Below are 19,914 nucleotides of genomic sequence, written 5' to 3'. Positions count from 1 at the left end.
ACATGGCTCAATAGACATTTGTTGATTGAATCAAAGAAATGGCCATTACTGTAATTGTCACAGACAAAAAAAACCAAAACTGAGCTTAGTAATTTTACAAGGAGAACGTGAAAGCAAGATGATGTATTCTTTAAATAAAGAAGTTTATGACCTGACAGTACAATATAATACAAATAATCCAGTATCTTATATTTACCTTTATAGGTATGTATTTGAACATGTCTCTGTAATATTCCTAGATAATTCTGAATCCCTGCACCTTTTAAATTTAAGAGTTTAAAAAAATAACAAAGTGAATACCATTCATTTGATAGTTAGGGGAAGATGTCTGAAATAACTCTGGAGGAGTTATCAGATGAACTTTTCTTCTCAGACTGGGAATATTGCTATATTCAGAGAACTATCTATTTCAAAGCAAGTAAAAACAAACTTAGAAAAAGTTATTTGGTAACCAGAAAAGACCTTTAAAGTCAACCACATCTATTTATGCTTTATCACTAGACAAGCAAGACATATGAATTATATGGTGATGTTATTATATTAAGTGAGGGTGCTATTGCTACACCAAAAGATTATATATCATATTAGTAACTATTATTTTTAACACTTAAACTGAAACCAGAATTAGCTAAAATACTTAAATTTAGGAACTTTTTAGAACGTAAGTTGAATAAAATAATTTTCCATATAAGATGAATAGGTTTGAAAGTTTAAGTTTAGTCTCTTCTCCCTTCCCCACACCTTTTCTTTCTCTCTTCATAAACAACATTATATACTAGTATATACTAGAGGCCCAGTGCATGAATTCGTGCATGGGTGGGGTCCAGCCGGTGCACCTGATGGGGCCCCATTGGGACGGGCTGGCAGGGGGGAGGGGTCACAGGCAATTGGCCAGCTGGCCCTGCCTGGGATTGGGATGTTGGGGGCCAGCTGGGGGCAAGCCAATTGGGGCCTGGATCAGGCTGGTTGGCTGCCACAGTGTGCATCATAGCCACTGGTTGTTACGGTCGTTCTGGTTGTTCCACCATTTCGGTCTCTGGGCTTTTATATATATAGATTTCTATATTTATTCTGCATTTAACTGACATATATTTAACAAGTCAAATGAAAGTCTCCACTTAAATGTAAAGACAAGTTGACTACCATACATTTAATTATAATACCTGACTTTACTAGGACTATATTAAGGTTAACAACAATATGGAAGTCTAAAAATATTTCAGAGAACTGTTCTGTTTAGGATACTATCTTGCTTATTTTCTGTGAATAGACAATAATGCCAAATGAGATCATTTACATGTATAAACTCACATCCCAATAACCACACATCTATACCCCCACATCCAATGCCACACATACACTTTGATGACTGATTCATGGCTCACCCACAATATTAATCAACAACAATAGAAACTTCCAGGGTTCTTTGTTAATGGGCTAGCATTGTTTTTTTGTTTGCTGATCCAAAGTATAAGGGAGAATGAAGGCATTTATAAATTTAGTTACATGATTAACTGTTTCAAATATCATAGGAACTTCATATTATGGGGTGAAATAACATTTTCTAAACCTTAATACAAATAAACACCACTTTACCAGTATGGAATCTTAACACTGCTAACCCAAATGTATGTAGACATAATATGGTAATTAATGGCCACACTGCCACCCCTACACAGTAAATATTAAATTATTACTGTGGCTTTATATATTAGATTATTTGTGATACATTAATATAAATTTTGGGTTATTTCACTTAATTAGCCTCCAATACAAAAGATATAAATCATAGAAAATATAACATGCTTAGTATAAACTTTATAAAAATCATCGGTTAGTGAAGTGCCAAGTTTTGAATACTTTTTAACTTCTTGTGACCACTCCTTCATGCTCAAAAATGTTCCCAACATTCAGAATTCTTTAAAGAATATATTATCTTCCCATTAAAATATGCTTCATATGTTGATAACTTGAAGTTAGATTTTTTTTAAGTATATTTTATTGATTTTTTACAGAGAGGAAAGGAGAGAGATAGTTAGAAACATCGATGAGAGAGAAACATCGATCAGCCGCCCCTTGCACACCCCCCACTGGGGATGCGCCCGCAACCAAGGCACATGCCCCCGACCAGAATCGAACCCGGGACCCTTCAGTCCACAGGCCGACGCTCCCATCCACTGAGCCAAACCGGTCCCGGCTGAAGTAAGATTTCTAAGTGAAAATTTAAGAAATATACTTACCTTTGATTCGAGGTAGACATTTGCTGATGACATTTTTGTAATTTTGCATATATAACTAACTAAAGAGATAGCACAAAGAATAAACAAGCTATCATTAATTAACGCTCGAACAAACACAGTCCATTTCAACTGATTTTCTGGGACATCTCCATGGACTATCATTGCACAAGTCAAGTTCACCACTAAAAAGATAAGGCTTGCCAATATAAAGCCCAAATGCAATAGAATTCTGAAAGAAAAAGAAATGACTTTATTAGATATTTATAAAACAAATGAGAAATTAAATTTATTAGTGTGTTACTTTAGGTACAATAATTCCTTCAGTTCAAAATGTTTGTAATTTCATTAAATACAAATTTAATAATCACTCAGTTACTTGAGCTATCGATGTTATAAAATTAGTATCTAAAGCATTTTAAAATGGCATTAGATTTTAAAGCATGAATTTAAAAATAATTTCACATGGACTTGAATTCAATTGCCTTTACCAAGAAGAATGTAGGATTATTTTAACACTAATTCAAGCAATCCTGAATGTTTCATTTTTTTTTTTAACTACTAAGCATATTTTCATTGATCTTTCCATTCCAAGAATTACCAGGTTTTTATAATTTGCCTGGAAAATTAATAAACTACCTAAATTTAAAGTGATTATTAATACAAATTTTAAGAGGTAAGGGAAATATGTTTTAGACAATATTTAATTTTATGAACTTCTGAATATCCATAGCAAACATTACTTTCAAACATGACTAGAGAACATAAGGACAGTAGAGTTTCAAGCACTTATCAACACCTCCTCTTCTTATAAAGTTGCATATATACTATGCATACAGAGAAACTCTGAAAATGAAATGCTTAAAAACTTGCTCCTAAGAGAAGTTAGACCACCTCATAAAAACTCTTCAGGTAAGGTGTGGCTATCTACATCAAGTAGTTGTAACAGCTATCTGTATGAAAGCAATCCCAGTTCAGATACATTTTATACCCCAAAGTAATATAATCCAGAAATTTATTTGGCATACTAATATCTTTTATTTCGGATCTCTTTCAATAGTGGAAGTCATAAATCATTGTCAGCCTTTGGCTATAGTTTATGCATGGTAAATTGAAGGTAATGTGTAAAGTAATCTGTAACAAGCAATGTTTGTCAAGTGTACATGCAAAGTACAAAGATTTTAGTTTGAGAAGTTTAGATATTAATATTCTCTCAGATTAAATAATAACTACAATAATCAGCTAGTTTTAAACCTAAAATAGATCTTGAAATTATTAATATACTCTGGGGATTATAGCACTTTAGGAAACCAAAGCATTGAGATGTTAAATGAGTTGCATAGTTATCAAGTGTCCTGGCTTGAATTTTTGAGGGAAATCAGTATTGAAACATTAGTTATTTTATGCAGCTATACAATACGTTCTTTCCCCAAACAGCATAATCTAACTTTAGTGTTTGTGGACCCTATGAAACTACCTCTGACATTTGAAGAAGGAATAGTAGCAGAGCAGCAAAAAAAGGTATTAGGCAGCAATATGGCTGAAGAGAAAGTACTGTGGGTTATTCAATTCACTTCCTACGAACTAATCTAATTTGATTTTCTGTAAAACTGCTAAGGCACCCTTCACCACCATGCCCTTCAACCTTGAGAAGTCCACTGCAAATAAAATTTAAACCTTGCTACTCATGAAACTTACTTGTGTTTGTCAAGTTCAGTGGCACATCTGACTTTACATATAACCTACAAAGAGAGTATAGAAAAAAGTTTTGAAAATGTGTAATAGAAAATTCTTAAATTTGTTTTCATTTTGTATTTCAAAATGATACAACTACAAGTAACAAGTAAAGTTCAAATGTTAATAGAACTACCATGACATAAAAATAGGCAGGTGTTCTAAGGCTTAAGACAATAAATTAAGAATTTTTTCTTGTAGGCTTAAATTTCTGTGTTTAAAAACATAAACAGAATTAATTCAGTTTAAACATGTATTAAACTTTTATTATGAGGCGGACATTGTGCTCAATGACTTGTCACTGATACTGAACTTCATTATATTACTCATGCTTTGCCCTAAAATGGGACTACTTACTATAGCACTATGGCTGAGTGTTCTACAAAGATTATTTCCCCTAAGATGCAGTGAAGTAGTAAAAAGAAACAAGGGACCAAAAAATTAACACAAGGATAATGAGCAGATACCATATCTAGTATACTTCCTTCCTTCACAAAGCCTTGCAAACAGCAGATCCTCAAATACTTGTTAAACAAAGTAAAGCAGGTAGGTAAGAAGAATCCTATCTAATAATAGACAAACATGGTAATTGACTGTACCTTTGCTACGCCTCCTACTGGCTAATCAGAGAGATATGGAAATTAACCCAACCAAGATGGTGGCTGGCAGCCACACAGCTGAAGCGAGCAGGAGGCTTGCTTGCTCCAGTGATGGAGGAAGCCAAGGTTCCCTGACTGCTGTGGTGCCGGGGTCCAACCCCAGCAGGTCCAGGGGTCCCCAAAGGCATGGATGGAGTCGGCGAAGAAGGAAGGGCACGGAGACAGTGTTCAGTTGATCAGCAGCCTAGCCAGGATCTCCAGCCAGGATCTCCAGCCAAGTTCTGGTCTGGATCTCCAGCGAAGTTCTGCTTCGGATCTCCAGCCAGGTTCTGTAGCCATGTTCCCTTGCTAGATTCTCCAGCCAGGTTCTGTCCAGGTTCTCCAGCCAGGTTCAGTCACCAGGTTCTAGTCAGGTTCTCTTGCCAATTTCTGTAGTCAGGTTCAGTCCAGGATCTTTTGCCATGTTCTCTCACTAGGTTCTGTCTCTAGGTTCTGAGGCCAGTTTCTGTCCAGGATCTTTTGCCATGTTCTCTCCAGCGAAGTTCTTCTGTCTCTAGAGAACGTTCTGTGTAGGTTCTGTGCCTAGGTTCTGTCTCTCCTGGTTCCGTATTCTAAGTTCTGTCTCTAGCTGTCTTATTACATCTGTATTTATACCAGTTGATTCAATCCTATCAATCTCTATTACAAAGGTTAGGGCGTTTCTTATCTTCATTCCAGGGAGTAAAGATTATGTAGCTTAAGCATGATTGTTCGTAGTTAAAGTGATTAATTACCCACCTGGCACTAGTTAAGAGGTTTTATTCCCTCCCTAACTTCAGGGGAAAATCCCTACCTGGGGAAACAACCTTTCTCAGAGACCTTGGTTAAAACACATAGTGCCAAGAAGGTAAGCAAACATATTAAGAACCGTATGCCATATGGCAGGTCCCTTGAAACAGCAAGCATGGACCGGCTCCCGGCACTGTGGCCCGGCTCTGAGCTCCGAAAGTAACAAAGTTTCAATTATAGAAGCTAAACAAACCCCAGATACCTGCTTTCAGCAGGCCGTGGCCACAGAGCTGGGGCGAGCAGGAGCCCAGCTCTTAGCTCCAGTGACGGCAACAAAGTTTCAATTATAAAAGGTAAATAAATCCCAGAATAAAAAAAAAGAAAAAAAGGAGAGGCTGGGAGCTTCAGTCACCGGCCAGCCTGCAAACGGCCCTCAGTCCCTCACCCAGACTGGCCAGGCACCCCAGCAGGGACCCCCACCCTAAAGGGGGTATGGCCAGCCTAAAAACAGCCATCAGCTCCTAATACAGGCTGGCCAGGCACCCCAATGGGGACCCCCATCCTGAAGGGGGTGTGACCAGCTGCAAACGGCCATCAGCCCCTCACCCAGGCTGGCCAGGCACCCCAGCGGGACCCCCCACCCTGATCTGGGACACCCTTCAAGGCAAACCAGCTGGCCCCCACCCATGCACCAGGCCTCTATCCTATATAGTAAAAGGGTAATACTATCGTATATAGTAAAAGTCCTTCTCCTAACAGGAGAAGGACTGGGAATGACTGGTCACTATGACACACACTGACCACCAGGGGGCAGATGCTCAATGCAGGAGCTTCCCTCTGGTGGTCAGTGCGCTCCCACATGGGGGAGCTCTGCTCAGCCACAAGCCAGGCTGATGGCTGCCAATACAGCGGTGGTGGTGGGAGCATCTCCTGCCTCCTCAGCAGCGCTAAGGATGTCTGACTGCAGTTTAGGCCTGCTCCCCGCTGGCAAGTGGACATTCCCCGAGGGGTGCCGGGCTGCCAGAGGGATGTCTGATTGCCATCTTAGGCCCAATCCCCTGGGAAGCAGGCCTAAGCCAGCAGGTGGTCATCCCCCGAGGGGTTCCAGACTGTGAGAGGGCACAGGCTGGGCTGAGGGACCCCCACCCCGAGTGCACAAATTTTTGTGCACTGGGCCTCTAGTTTGAAATAAACACAGAAAATTTTGAGAGCATAGTGTGGAAGGTTCCTTACTAGTGAGTTTGTACTTTATTATATAGGTAATGGAAAAATACTGAAAGTTCTTATGTAGGCACTCTAAAATATGGGATTTCATTAATCTGCTATCAATGTAAAGGCTACTATTGACCACTATGCTGTAGACCTGAAACCAATCCTATCTAATAAAAGAGAAACATGGTAATTAGCCGTACGTCCGCCACCCTTCCCATTGGCTAATCAGGGCGATATGCAAATTAACAGCCAAGATGGTGGCTGGCAGCCAGGCAGCTTGAAGCTAGAGGCTTGCTTGCTTCAGTGACGGAGGAAACCAACGTTCCCCACCTGCCTTGCCGGCCTCTGAGCTTGCAGTTTGAAACATTGTTACAAATATAGAAGCTAAACAAAACCCTGGAAACCTGCTTTCAGCCAGCCGGGATCTCAGAGCTGGAGTTGATACAGTGTTTTGATTATAGAACCCAAACAAACCAGATACCTGCTTTCAGCAGCAGAGGCCTCAGAGCTGGAGCCAGAGCTAAAGCTGGCCCAGAATAAAAAAGAAAAAGAAAAAAAAGGGCACTTGGGAGCTTCAATCACCCGCCAGTCTGAAAACAGCCCTCAGCCCCTCACCCAGACTGGCCAGGCACCCCAGGGGGACCCCCACCCTGAAGGGTGTGTGACCAGCTGCAAACAGCCATCATCCCCTCATCCAGGCTGGCCAGGCACCCCAGTGGGGACCCCCACCCTGAAGGGTGTGTGACCAGATGCAAACAGCCATCATCCCCTCACCCAGGTTGGCCAGGCACCCCAGTAGGGACTCCCACCCTGATCCAGGACACCCTTCAGGGCAAACCAGCTGGCCCTCACCCATGCACCAGGCCTCTATCCTATATAGTAAAAGGGTAATATGCCTCCCAGCACCGGGATCAGCGGAGCTGAGAGGCCTCCTGGCACCGGGATCAGCATGACAGGGGGCAGCGCACAAACCCCGTGATCGCCCTGCGGCTCTGTGTGTGACAGGGGGTGGGGCCACAACCTCCCTATCCGCCCTGCTCTGTTCGTGACGGGAAGGCGCCCCAACCCCCTGATCAGCCCTGCTCTGTGCCTGATAGGGGGGAGCTCCCCAACCCCCTGATTGGCCCTGCTCTGTGACAGGGTGCGGGGCCCCAACCCCCTGATCGGCCCTGCTCTGTGTGTGACAGAGTGTGGCACCCGCCCCCCCCCCCCCCCCACGGGCCCTGCTCTGTGTGTGACGGGGTAGAGCCATAACCTCCCCATCGGCCCTGCCCTGAGTGTGACAGTGATGGCGCCCCAACCCCCTGATCGGCCCTGCTCTGTGGGTGATAGAGGGCGGCGCCCCCCCCCCCCCCCCACCACAGGCCCTGCTCTGTGTGTGATGGGGTAGAGCCATAACCTCCCCATCGGCCCTGCCCTGAGTGTGACAGTGGCGGCGCCCCAACTCCCCTATCAGCCCTACTCTGTGAGTGACAGGGTGGAGCTCCTCAACCCCCTGATCAGCCCTGCTCCATGCGTGACAGGGGGGAGCTCCCCAACCCCCTGATGGGCCCTGCTCTGTGCGTGACAGGGGGCACCAACCCCCTGATTGGCCCTGCTCTGTGCGTGACGGGGTGGCACCGCAACCTCCCCATTGACCCTGCCTTGAGTGTGACAGGGTGTAGTGCCCCAACCCCCCAATTGGCCCTACCCTGAGCGTGACTGAGGGTGGCATCGCAACCTCCTGATCCACCCTGCTCTGTGTATGACAGGGGGCGGCGCCCCAACTCCCCATTCAGCCCTGCTCTGAGCCTGACCAGGGGCTGCACCTAGGGATTGGGAGCAGGCCTAAGCCAGCAGGTCGTTATCTCCCGAGGGGTCCCAGACTGCGAGAGGGCACAGGCCGGGCTTAGGGACCCGCCCCCCCACCCCGAGTGCACAAATTTTTGTGCACCGGGCCTCTAGTACTATATAATAAAAGGGTAATATGCAAAATAGACAGAAGAGCAGAACAACTGAACAAGCAGAACAACTGCTCAACCGCTCGCTAAGATGTGCACTGACCACCAAGGGGCAGGAGGCAAGGTCATTTCCTGGAAGGTATGTTAGATTTAAGCAATTGGAATATAGAAAACATTTTGAACACACCACTAGAAGGGTTACAAAAGAAAATGTTGCACTGAGAAGCAGAGAGGTCTAGTTAAAATCAGGCAGCTGACAGTGAATTTTAAAATCAGTAAAGCTTCCTGATTTTCAAATTGAAACAATCTAATAGAAAAAAGTGGATGCCATTATAAAATTCAAATAACTAGGTTGCATTTTCATGTATTAATTTAGAAATGGAACATGGAACTATTGTAGAGAAATAAAAAGTAGGCAAATGAACCACAGCAAAAAGCCAAGGGATGAAGACCACTAGACTGACCCTTGGTTCTAAATGCAAATGACATCAGAAAGGAGCTAATGGAGTGGGGTAAACAGAAGGGGTAAAGTAATTAAAGTATAGACGAGAGTGGAAATCAGGGAAAGGGATGCATTCAAGATGTATAAGGAAAAAAGAGATGAGACTGGTCAGGAAGAACTGCTTCACTTAAGAGCTGATCCAAGGTGTGGGCATGCTGTTGGATGGCTCACATAGAAATGGAAGAAAGCTCTGAGAAGCCAGTGAATTGAGAGACAAGGAGTGGGTTATCAATGTGGGCTTCAAAAGAGATCTGTATAACAAGAGACCAGTCCAGAAGAAAGTGCTGATTCATCCAGGAAAGTCGAAGTTATTATTACAGCCAAGGATGACCTAATCAGATGGCATAGATTTCAGAGAGATGATGATGGTATAACATCAGTAAGTAGTGTTGGGAAACATAAAATAGGCTGATTGTTCTTTCCACAAGTTGACATGGAGGGTTTTTAAGGCACAAAGTGTTAGCTGGAAAAAGCTAGATTTCAGTGAAAGCATTTAAAAGGTTCAAATGAAGAGAATAGGGACATAGTGGGAAGTGTAATTCATAAGATTACAGTCATGGGATGGGATAAATAATGGGTGTGAGAGGGAGCTGAACTGAATAAGGAAATAATTAAAGGTCAACTGTTATCTAAGATTTGCAAAATATGTTACAATGCATCACATAAACACACCTGGTACTTTAATCATATTTAGATTACAGTAAGGTTAAAAACAATGATCTGATATTAGATTCTAAGTATTTTATAGAATTTAGCTAAGAGGATATGATCCTGAGTAAAAAAATATAATATATAAATGTCAAACAATCGTATCTTATTAAGGCAGTGAAGAATAGTTCATGAAACATAACGTACTTTATGTAGATTTTTTGAAGTTTAGAATGGTAAATAACATATGTCTAAATGACTTTTCTGATGTCAATTGATGTCAGAGGGGCCTTATCTTTCCAGGTCTTTCTTAATACCAGAAAAACTGAATGGGCATTTATAGAAAGATATTCTTTATTAAAGTATATCTTTAATGAAGAATTATATAGATTGATGAATATCAAATGTTTCATATGTATCTCACAAACTAGTAACCCCTAACTTAGAAAATATTGATTTAGAATTTTTGAATTAATGAAGAATTAAAATACTGTTTGTCACTAGAATACTTTATTTTTATTTTTTAAAACATGTTTCTATTATTTTTTTAAGTGAGAGAGGAAGGGAGAGGTAGAGAAAGAAACACTGATTGTTGCCTCCTGCATGCCCTTTGCTGGGGATCGAGCCTGCAACCTGGGCTTGTGCCCTGACTGGGAATCGAACCCGTAACTTCTTGATGTATGGGTTGACATGCAACCATTGAGCCACACTGGTTGGGCAAGAATACTTTATTTTTAAATACAGAACCTATTTATAAGTTATCTGAAATGATACTTCCACTTAAAAATTCAGACTTCCATATTTTATGTCCCCATTTATTTCTTCAAATAAAGAGAAAATGAGAATATGACAAATATATTTTATTTGTAAATGCTACCTAATGTAAGTTTAATGAATAGAGGTATCACAAAATTTGAGGAAGAGTTACACTGGAGCTGTATATAATTTTCTGTCCCCCAGGGCATGTAGACCCATGTTGCTTGAAGATGGTAAGCACTAAAACTTTTTATTTATTTTTTTATTTTAGACAGAGTGGAAGAGAGGGATGGAGAGAGAGAGAAAAAAACATCAATGTAAGCGATTGGTTGCCTCCTGTAGACGCTCCAATCCTTGGGGTTGGGAAACGGAATGAACCTACAACCGGGTCCAGGTACGTGCCCTTAATTGAGAATCAAACTGAGACCCTTCAGTGCTCGGGCCAACACTCTACCACTGACCCACACTGGCCAGGAAACTAAAATAATTAAAACTGATGCTTTCCTATAGAATTTCTTGTTGTCAAGTTGATTTCCCACTTTTAAAGAATCAGAAATAAAAATTGGAGAACATATCTATATAAAATTTGGAATTGATGCAAAAATAAGTTGTGGTGGACATTATCTTTTCTTCATGATGGATAGGCTCATATATCCAAATATGTGGATTGCTTTAAAGCACAGTTATCCAGAGTTTCCATCTCAAATATTCAAGTTGCTATGGGGAGTAGTGCACCATTCCCAAACTTACAATTGCTACTACTTGCTTATAAAACAGTGAGGCTTTAAGCTATTTTGGCTATAAATTGAAAAGCCAGACTTTTCTCAGATGTTGTCTTTCAATGTCTATCATATATTTTATTTGTACAAATATTTTTAGCCCTGGCCGATGTAGCTTAGTTGGTTGAGTATTGTTCCATGCACCAAAAGATCATCAGTTGGATCCTTGGTCAGGGCCCTGGTTTCAGGCTTAATCCCTGATAGGGGGAGTGCAGAAGGCAGCCAATTGGTTTCTCTCTCACATGGATTTTTTTTTCTCTCTCTCTCCCGTTCTCCTCTCTCTAAAAAAAAAAACAAAACAAAAAAAACAAACAAAAACCCATAAAAACATTTAAAAATATTTTTTATTTTTAGAATGTTTTATTGATTTTTTTAGAGAGAGAAAGGAAGGGAAAGAGAGAGAAACACCAATCAGCTGCCTTCTACATGCACCCTACCTGTGACCTTTTGATGTACAGGAAGGACCATTCCCAACCAACTGAACCACACCAGCCAGGATTCAATAAAAATATATATTTTTAAATGTTTTCTTGCTGGTGTGGGTCAGTGGTTGAGCATCAACCTATGAACCAGGAGGTCACAGTTCAATTCCCAGTCAGGGCACATGCCCAGGTTGCAGGCTCAATTCCCAGTAGGGGGCGTGCAAGAGGCAGCTGATCCACGATTCTTACCAATGACGTTTCTATCTCTCTCTCCTGTTCCTTTCCCTTCTCTGAAATCAATAAAAACATATCTAAAAAAAAAAGTTTTCTTTATAGCAGCCATTTCTTCCTTCTAGGGTACAATATGTTTTTGTCTCTCTCTTGGAATACTAATACTTTTTAAAATTTCATCTCTCTGTTTAGTTGGTTTTCTTTTGAGTTGCTTAAAATGATTTTTATATATCTAATTTTGTTCTCACCTGAAACTCCACTAAAACAATAGTAAAAGGATTTTCTTAAAAGGCATACAACTATATGTTTGAGTAGAATGGGAAAAGATAGAATAAAAAATGTTGGAATCCAGAAAGCAGCTGTGTGTGCAAAAAAGAGTTAATTAACATAGGCCTGAGACTGCTATCCTTCGAAAAGCCTGCTTTTTGAACCAGCAAGGTTGGTCCTTGGCTGGCATTTGGGAACTTGGATTTGGGGAGGATTCCCACTACTCCCTAAATAACAAGGGTGTTTCACTGTGCCTACACTGTTTGTGCAAACAATATAGTTTATACTCAACACCTGCTTTCCTTCTGGGAGTATGGAATTTTGGGATGTGTTAGGCAGAGAGTGCTTACATCAGTAAAACCCAATAAAAAACTTTGGCACTGTTTCCAGTGAGCTTCCCTGGTAAATAACATTTCACAGCATTGTCACAACTCATTACAGAAGGAATTAAGCATAGTTGTGACTCCACTGGGAGAGGACTCTTGGAAGCTGGTGCCTAGTTTCCTCTGGACCTTACTTCATCTCTCTTTCCCTCTGCTGATTTCACTGTAATAAACTTTCACCAGGAGTGTAACAACTGTGAGTCCTTTCAGCAAGTCATCAAAGCTGAAGGTGGTCCTGGAGACCCCAACACAATGTGTGATTATCCAAGAAAGATGAATTCCAACCCAGTCATGAGGAGGTTTGAGAACCAACCTGATACATGTTTCAGGCTATTTAAAAAGCACAGGAACCAAGTCTCATTGGAACTGAGAGGTGGAGATGGCTAAAACAGGTGATGATAAAATATGTTTTAGGAGCAGTTAAATCCTAAATCTCCTTGCCTAGTCCATGTCTTGGGCAAATGCCCCTTATTCATCCTGGCAGACATCTGGGTGTTTACTCTCTGGAGAGGTAACTCTGGCCTGGAGTATGAAAGGCACAGCTGACAGTTTGGCACCATACTGAAAACAGAGATGAGTGATGAATATCAAGTATAGGGATTTTCCCTTGCTTCAACCCTCTTCCCTGATTAGGTTCTCATCATTTTGTAAACTACACCTTTATTTTGTGAAGGATTAGAATATTGTTTCCCCCTGAGGAAACTTGATCACCCAAGAGGGAAAATCAAAATTTAGCATCAGGGGTTACCTAAAAAATTGTCTGGCCAATAAAGAAAGAAAGAAAAGACAAGAATTAAAAAAATTATCTGTTCCTAGCTGGCTTGGCTCAGTGGATAGAGAATTGCCCTGCGGACTGAAGGGTCCCAAGTTGGATTCTGGTCAAGGGCACATGCTCGGGTGTTGGCTCCATACCCAGTAGGGGGTGTGCAGGAGGCAGCTGGTCAATGATTCCCAGTCATCATTGATGTTTCTATCTCTCTCTCCCTCTCCCTTCTTCTCTGATATCGATAAAATATATTTAAAAAATTATATCTAGCTAGATCACCCTTCAGTGTTTACATGCCTCACCCACAGGCTTACAGCTTCTACTCTTAATTATGAACAGATAGCCAAGGATAAGCAGATAGCTCAAAGTTTTTAATAAAAGATAAAAATCAAAACAAAAAATATAATTTTAAAAAATGATACAAAAAGCCAAACAAAACCCTATCCTTATTAGAGTCAGAGATATAGGACACTGCACTTGTAAAACAAAAACATGATACCATTACAAAAAAAAATCAGAGAATAAAAAATGAGCTAATAGAAATTAAACATGCTAGTAGAAATGAAAAAGTGAATATACGGGCTAGAAGTTGGAAAAAATGTCAAAAAAAAATTTAGCAAAATGACTGGTGCAGCCACTATGGAAAAACAGTATGGAGTTTCCTCAAAAAATTAAATATGGAACTGCCATTTGACCCAGTGATCCCACTTCTAGGAATATCCTAAGAAACCAGAAACACCAATCAGAAAGGATATATGCACCCCTATGTTCATAGCAGCGCAATTTACAATAGCAAAGATCTTGAAACAGCCCAAGTGCCCATTAGTGGATGAGTGGATAAAAAAAGCTGTTGTACAATTACACCATGGAATACTATGCAGCAGTAAAAAAGGAGGATCTCTTACCCTCTGAGACAGCATGGAGCATAATACTTAGGAGTATTATGCTAAGTGAAATAAGCCAGTCAAGAAAGACAAGTATCACATGATCTCACTTATTTGTGGAATCTAATGAACAAAATAAACTGATGAACAAAATAGATCCAGAGACATGGAAGCATGAAACAGACTGACAAATCTCAGAGGGAAAGTGGGGTTGCGGGCGGGGGGGGAGATTAAGCAAAGATCTTATATGCATATATATATGCATAACCCATGGACACAGACACTAGTGTGGTGAAGGGTCTGGGAAGAAGACGGGAATGGGATGAAGAGGGTCGATGGGGGAAAAAAGGAGATATCTGTAATACTTTCAACAATAAAGATAAATAAGAAAAAATAGGAGAGAAGAGATAAGAAAAGGATCTGTTATGGAGGTCCAACATCCAAATATTAGGAGTCCCAGAAAGAGAGAACAGAAACAAAAGAGGAGAGAAAAATCAATAAAAAATTAAAGAATATTTCCCCAAACTAAAGGATACATGTGACTAAATTGAACGGCTGCTCAATGGCCAGCAAAATGGATAGAAAACAGACCCATATGAAGAAACATCCTTTCAGAACACTAGGGTCAAAGAAAAATCTAAGTTTTCAGTGAGGAAAAGGACAAGTCACATAGAAAGGATCAAGAATCAGAATGGCTCTCAAATTTTAATAGCAATACTGGAAGTGGAGCAACACTTTAAAAATTGTCAGGGAAAATTATCTTCAACCTAGAATTCTATTCCTATCTAAACTATCAATCAAATATGACAAAATTAAAATATTTCAGACATTAAAAGCCTCAAAAAATTGCTTACTGAGCACCCTTTCTCAAGAAGGTAGTAAAGGCCTACTTCACTGAAACAAGGTATCCAGGGAAGTATTAACTCATCAGGCCTAACTTGTCCAAACCCTGCACATTCCAAGGAAAGATCTGGCTCTTTCCTGGCTCTTGGAAGATAATTTGTAAGATCTTGGAATACCCTGCCCAAGAGTATCTGTTTACCCGGGGCCTTGGGCTACACTAAATAGTCTATGCTACCAGTGTGATTTATGGTAGGAGCCCTGGACCATGTGGTATCAGTCTGACCTTTGAAGAGGCTGGAGACTGAATAACTAAAGTCAGCCATAGACGCTTCATGCCCATCTGACCCACCCCAGATAAAAACCTTGAACACCATATCTCAGGTAAGTGCTCCTGGTTGGCAATACTCCGTAGATGCTGTCACATATTATTGCTAGGAGAATAAGCGCTTTCTGTAAGACTGCTGGGAGAGGACACCGAGAAGCTTGTCTCTCACCTGTCCTGGACTAAGAAAAACCTTAGACATTTAATTCACTAACTTAATTTACAAATAACAAAGCTGAACTTCACAGATTAAGTTGATTGTCCAGGAACATGTAGGAAATTGAAAGGATTAAAACCCATTGTACTGTCCTGACTCCTAATTCAATGCTCGTAGGGATTCTGGTTTTCTTTCGTATATTTGCACAATCTTTGATAAGATATAGTTCAAATTAATTCCCTAATTTTTAAGGTGACAAATATTACTTTATTAGTAGTATCATCTATATGTCACAGCAACTACTTGTTAGTTCAAGATTTGCAAAATTAATACGCCCAAGAAAAACATATTCAGAAACCAAATTATCTGTTTAACAAAAGTAATGACATAGAAACAATTTAACAGCGTCATTTTATGTTGTTTTGTAGACTATCAAGTGCCTTAACTAGAAGTATATTTTTTAAAAAGGTAAGTAACTAAATTATTCAGGAATGAAGTATTATTTTTATGAGAAGAAAACATTTGTGAGCTTTCATTACTAAAAATAGCCCTGAAATATAGATTACTATGTACTGTTCATTAGTTTACTATGGACAGTTATTTGAATATAAGTAAACATTTTATATTAAGGAATATACAGAATTTTTTTTTTCTGTGCTGAGTCTCATACATCATAGACTTAGGCTCCGTAGGAAACTAATTTAAATTGTGCTGAAACTGTGCTATCCTTTAAAATTTTTCAGCACTAAATTCCCCACTGTGTATTACTGATTTTTCATAAAACCTTTCATGCTTTTGAATTAGGAAGGGAGCATAGTTGCTTTTTGTAAAGACAGAGAGCCAGATTCATTGGAAGTATCTGACTAATAACGGTAGAGGAAAAAAAGGGCAGAATGTTTCAGAAGAAATCACAGAATATCACAGGAGAGAAAGCAGCAGCAGAATGCCGGTTTCTTTCTTTTCATCTTCATTTCTTAAGGACAGTAACAGTTTGAACGTAATCAGTGATGATGACTTGCATTAGCTTAAAACCTGCTAGTTCCATCGTCTGACAGTAAAGTTCCCTAGAGTACACAGTATCATCTCAAATCAGCCCAAGTCATCCGATCAGTAGACAAAGTTCTACATAATAATGGAGGAAAGAGCACAAAAGTGTAAGAAAATATTATTGAAGCATTTTTACAGTGAGAGACTGAAGTTGAAAAAAAATTGCAGTGTGTGATCAATATGCTAATGAAAAATGGCAGCTATAATTGAGTTTTTGTAAGAAGATAGTACAGGTTTTTTTTTTTTAAAATACAGATTTAACATGTCCAGCTATATCATATCTTAGAAAGCAAATAACTCTAAATATTTAAGTATTTGTTTACTTACATCCTAAACTTTAATTCATTTTATTTTTTTTAAATGTTTTTATTGTTTTATTTTTTTTTGAGAGAGAGAGAGGGATAGAAACATCGATGGGAGATCATTGATGTTTCTCTCTCTCCTTCTCCTCTCTGAAATCAATAAAAATATATTTAAAAAAAATAAAGAAACATGGATTGGCTGCCTCCGGCACACCCCCAAGTTAGGGATCAAGCCTGAAATCCAGGCATGTGCCCTGACTGGTAATTGAACCATGACTCTTGGATTCCTGGGTGGATGTTCAACCACTGAGTCACACTGGCCAGGCTAAACTTTAATTCGTTTTAAAATAATGTGTATTTTTAAAAATAGGCATTCATATATCAGAGATAGAATTCTTAGACACTGTATTAAATCTCAGAACTAGGCCATTAATTAGGAAGTTTCGGTTTTTTTTTAACCCTCAATTTAGGGTTGCTTTATTAGTGTCAAACTATTCGAATTAAAGGTGTCTTAGATATCACTGCGACTAATCACTTCATTAATTAAACAACTGGCCCAGAAAAGTAGTGATTTAGTAGATATCAATTAGCCAACTAGAATAGCATCTAGAGCTCAGATACCCAAACTTCTAGTTCAGGGCTATTGATGAAATTACACTACTTTAAACACACATTTTAACAAAGGTAAAATAAAAAGATAACAGGAAGAGATGATTTGTGGTGGTGAACACACAATATAATATTCAGATGATGTATTATAGAATTGTACACATTAAACCTATATAATTTTACTAACCAATGTAACACCAATAAATTCAATAAAAAGATAATAAGGACACTTAATTTATAAAAGTTTGTCTTTATTTAAAACAAACTAGCCAAACCGGTTTGGCTCAGTGTATAGAGCGTCGGCCTGCGGACTGAAGGGTCCCAGGTTCGATTCCGGTCAAGGGCATGTACCTTGGTTGCGGGCACATCCCCAGTAGGAGGTGTGCAGGAGGCAGCTGGTCGATGTTTCTCTCTCATGGATGTTTCTAGTTCTCTATCCCTCTCCCTTCCTCTCTGTAAAAAATCAATAAATATATATATATATAAAATAAAAAAATTAGATAAAAAGTCCTAACTACTTTGCTAAGTTGGACATTCTGATTTTATTTGTGGAGATGGAGAGAAATAAACATTTATTTTAAACTCTTTTATTTTACCATGAATTTGGTCACCCATCCAAATTATTAAGCATTGACCCCATATATAAAAGTGCCAAGTGCTGAAGAGTATGCAAAATTTCCTTAAAAGTAAATGTACAATATATCATATGATATATGGTATTTTCTTTATGTTTGGTTAGACTTAGAACACCATAAATTTCCCATAACTTAAGGTGTTAACTACTCAGAATTCATTTAAACTAATGTTGATGGTTATTAAATATAATTCAGCTTTGTTATATGGGAACTAGATGCCTGGTGCATGAAATTTGTGCACGGGTAGGGTCCCCAGGCCTGGCCGGTGATCAGGGACCATCAGGGCCTTCTGGCTGCCAGCTGTGGCCTCCCTTCATTCTGCGCCGCCCCTTGGTGGTCAGCACATGTCATAGCGAGCGATCGAACTCCTGGTCTCCCGGTTGAACTCCCTAGGGGACACTTGCATATTAGCCTTATATATAGAGATTGTAAAGATTGTGTTGATTTGTTTTACTCCTTCAAGGAGGGTAATACAAAAGTAGAAGTGGGGAAAGAGAAAAATACAAATTAGTAGCCCCTGGTTTGGGTTTGACTCAAACTGTTTTGCTTGGCTTATTGAGCATTAATCCATAGTATTTTAAAATAATACTTCAATACCCTGTTATTATTCAAAAGTAGATTTCTCATTTAAAAAAATTAAATAGGCCCTAACCAGTTTGGCTCAGTGGATAGAGCGTCGGCCTGCGGACTGAAAGGTCCCTGGTTCGATTCTGGTCAAGGGCACGTACCTTGGTTGCGGGCACATCCTCAGTGGGGGGTGTGCAAGAGGCAGCTGATCGGTGTCTCTCTCTCATTGATGTTTCTCTCTATCCCTCTGCCTTCCTCTCTGTAAAAAAATCAATAAAAAATATTTTTTAAAAAATCAAACAGGAATTTCTAATTTCTCTTGAAAAAATCAGGTGATTTGGCAATGGTATCTTAGAGCTGGAACAGAATTAATGCGGCTGTTCTCTTTAGATATGTGCTCTCTAGTTCACACAGTCCCTATTCTCTCTCCAACTGTAGTATCTAGGGCCCTTTAGGCATTTGAGTTTTTAAGCACTCTTGTTGAGGGGGAGAAGGCAGGTAAGTAGGAAAAGAGAAAGAAAAGGGTGGAGACTAAGTTATGTGAAATTATATATTCAGGGATTTTCCTACTCCATGATACCTATATTTATAAAGCCCTAATATACAAATATACCGAAAAAAGGAACTAAACAAGCAATCACTATGACGTGCGCTGACCACCAGGGGGTGACTGCAGAACATGGCAGGCATTGACAGCAGGCGGCAGAGCGTGGAACACGGTGGGCATTGGCTGTGGCGGTATGGCGGAGGTGAGCGGGGGTGCCAAACCAAGGCGGGGGGCTGGTCACTGTCATCAGGGTGAGACTCTGGTGGTTACTGAAAATTCTTTGCTCCCATACACCACTGTCCTGCTGGGTGTTTGCATCTGCTGCTGGCGCTGGCCCCACTTACACCCACTGCCGGCATCCAGTGCTGGCCCTGATCACTTCGTGACATCAGCGGGTATGAGCGGTGGCTGCTGGCCCTGATCGCCCCTCAGGGCTTCTCCACCTCCCCCTGCTTTTGAGGGGTGATTGGGGCAGCAGCTGCTGCTCGCACCCACTGCTGGTGCCAGCTCCAATCGCTCCGCGCCATCAGCGGATGTGAGTGGGGCCAGTGCCGTCAGCACATGGGAGCAGCGGTGGTGGGAGTGGGGCTGCTGGCAGACAGGGGACCAGGGGCCACAGTGGGAGGAGCCAGGCGGGGGAGCAGAGGATGGGCTGAGACCTGCTCCTGTGCCCACTACAGCCTTGCAGCCCACGGTTCCTTTCAAGGTGCACGAATTCATGCACTGGGCCCCTATTTGGTATATAATAGCTATGTTT

The 19,914-nt window shown here is 40.4% G+C and overlaps 1 protein-coding gene across 2 annotated transcripts in view; it reads right to left on the bottom strand.

The window, feature by feature from the left end:
• Positions 1–19,914, bottom strand: part of GPR137C (G protein-coupled receptor 137C) — a 56,481-nt gene that overhangs the window by 23,424 nt on the left and 13,143 nt on the right. For both annotated transcript variants that reach the window (XM_036307114.1, XM_036307105.1), the window contains exons 2-3: positions 3,936–3,979; positions 2,241–2,469 (exon numbers count right to left, since the gene is read on the bottom strand). In XM_036307114.1, coding sequence (XP_036163007.1) covers positions 2,241–2,469; positions 3,936–3,979 — 273 coding nt within the window. The remainder of the gene's footprint in view (positions 1–2,240; positions 2,470–3,935; positions 3,980–19,914) is intronic.

This window comes from Myotis myotis, unplaced genomic scaffold (genome assembly GCF_014108235.1).
Source record: "Myotis myotis isolate mMyoMyo1 unplaced genomic scaffold, mMyoMyo1.p scaffold_m19_p_1, whole genome shotgun sequence".
NCBI lineage: Eukaryota > Metazoa > Chordata > Mammalia > Chiroptera > Vespertilionidae > Myotis > Myotis myotis.
Note: the sequence above shows the minus strand (reverse complement) of the source record. Positions and strands in the feature narration are given on the sequence as shown.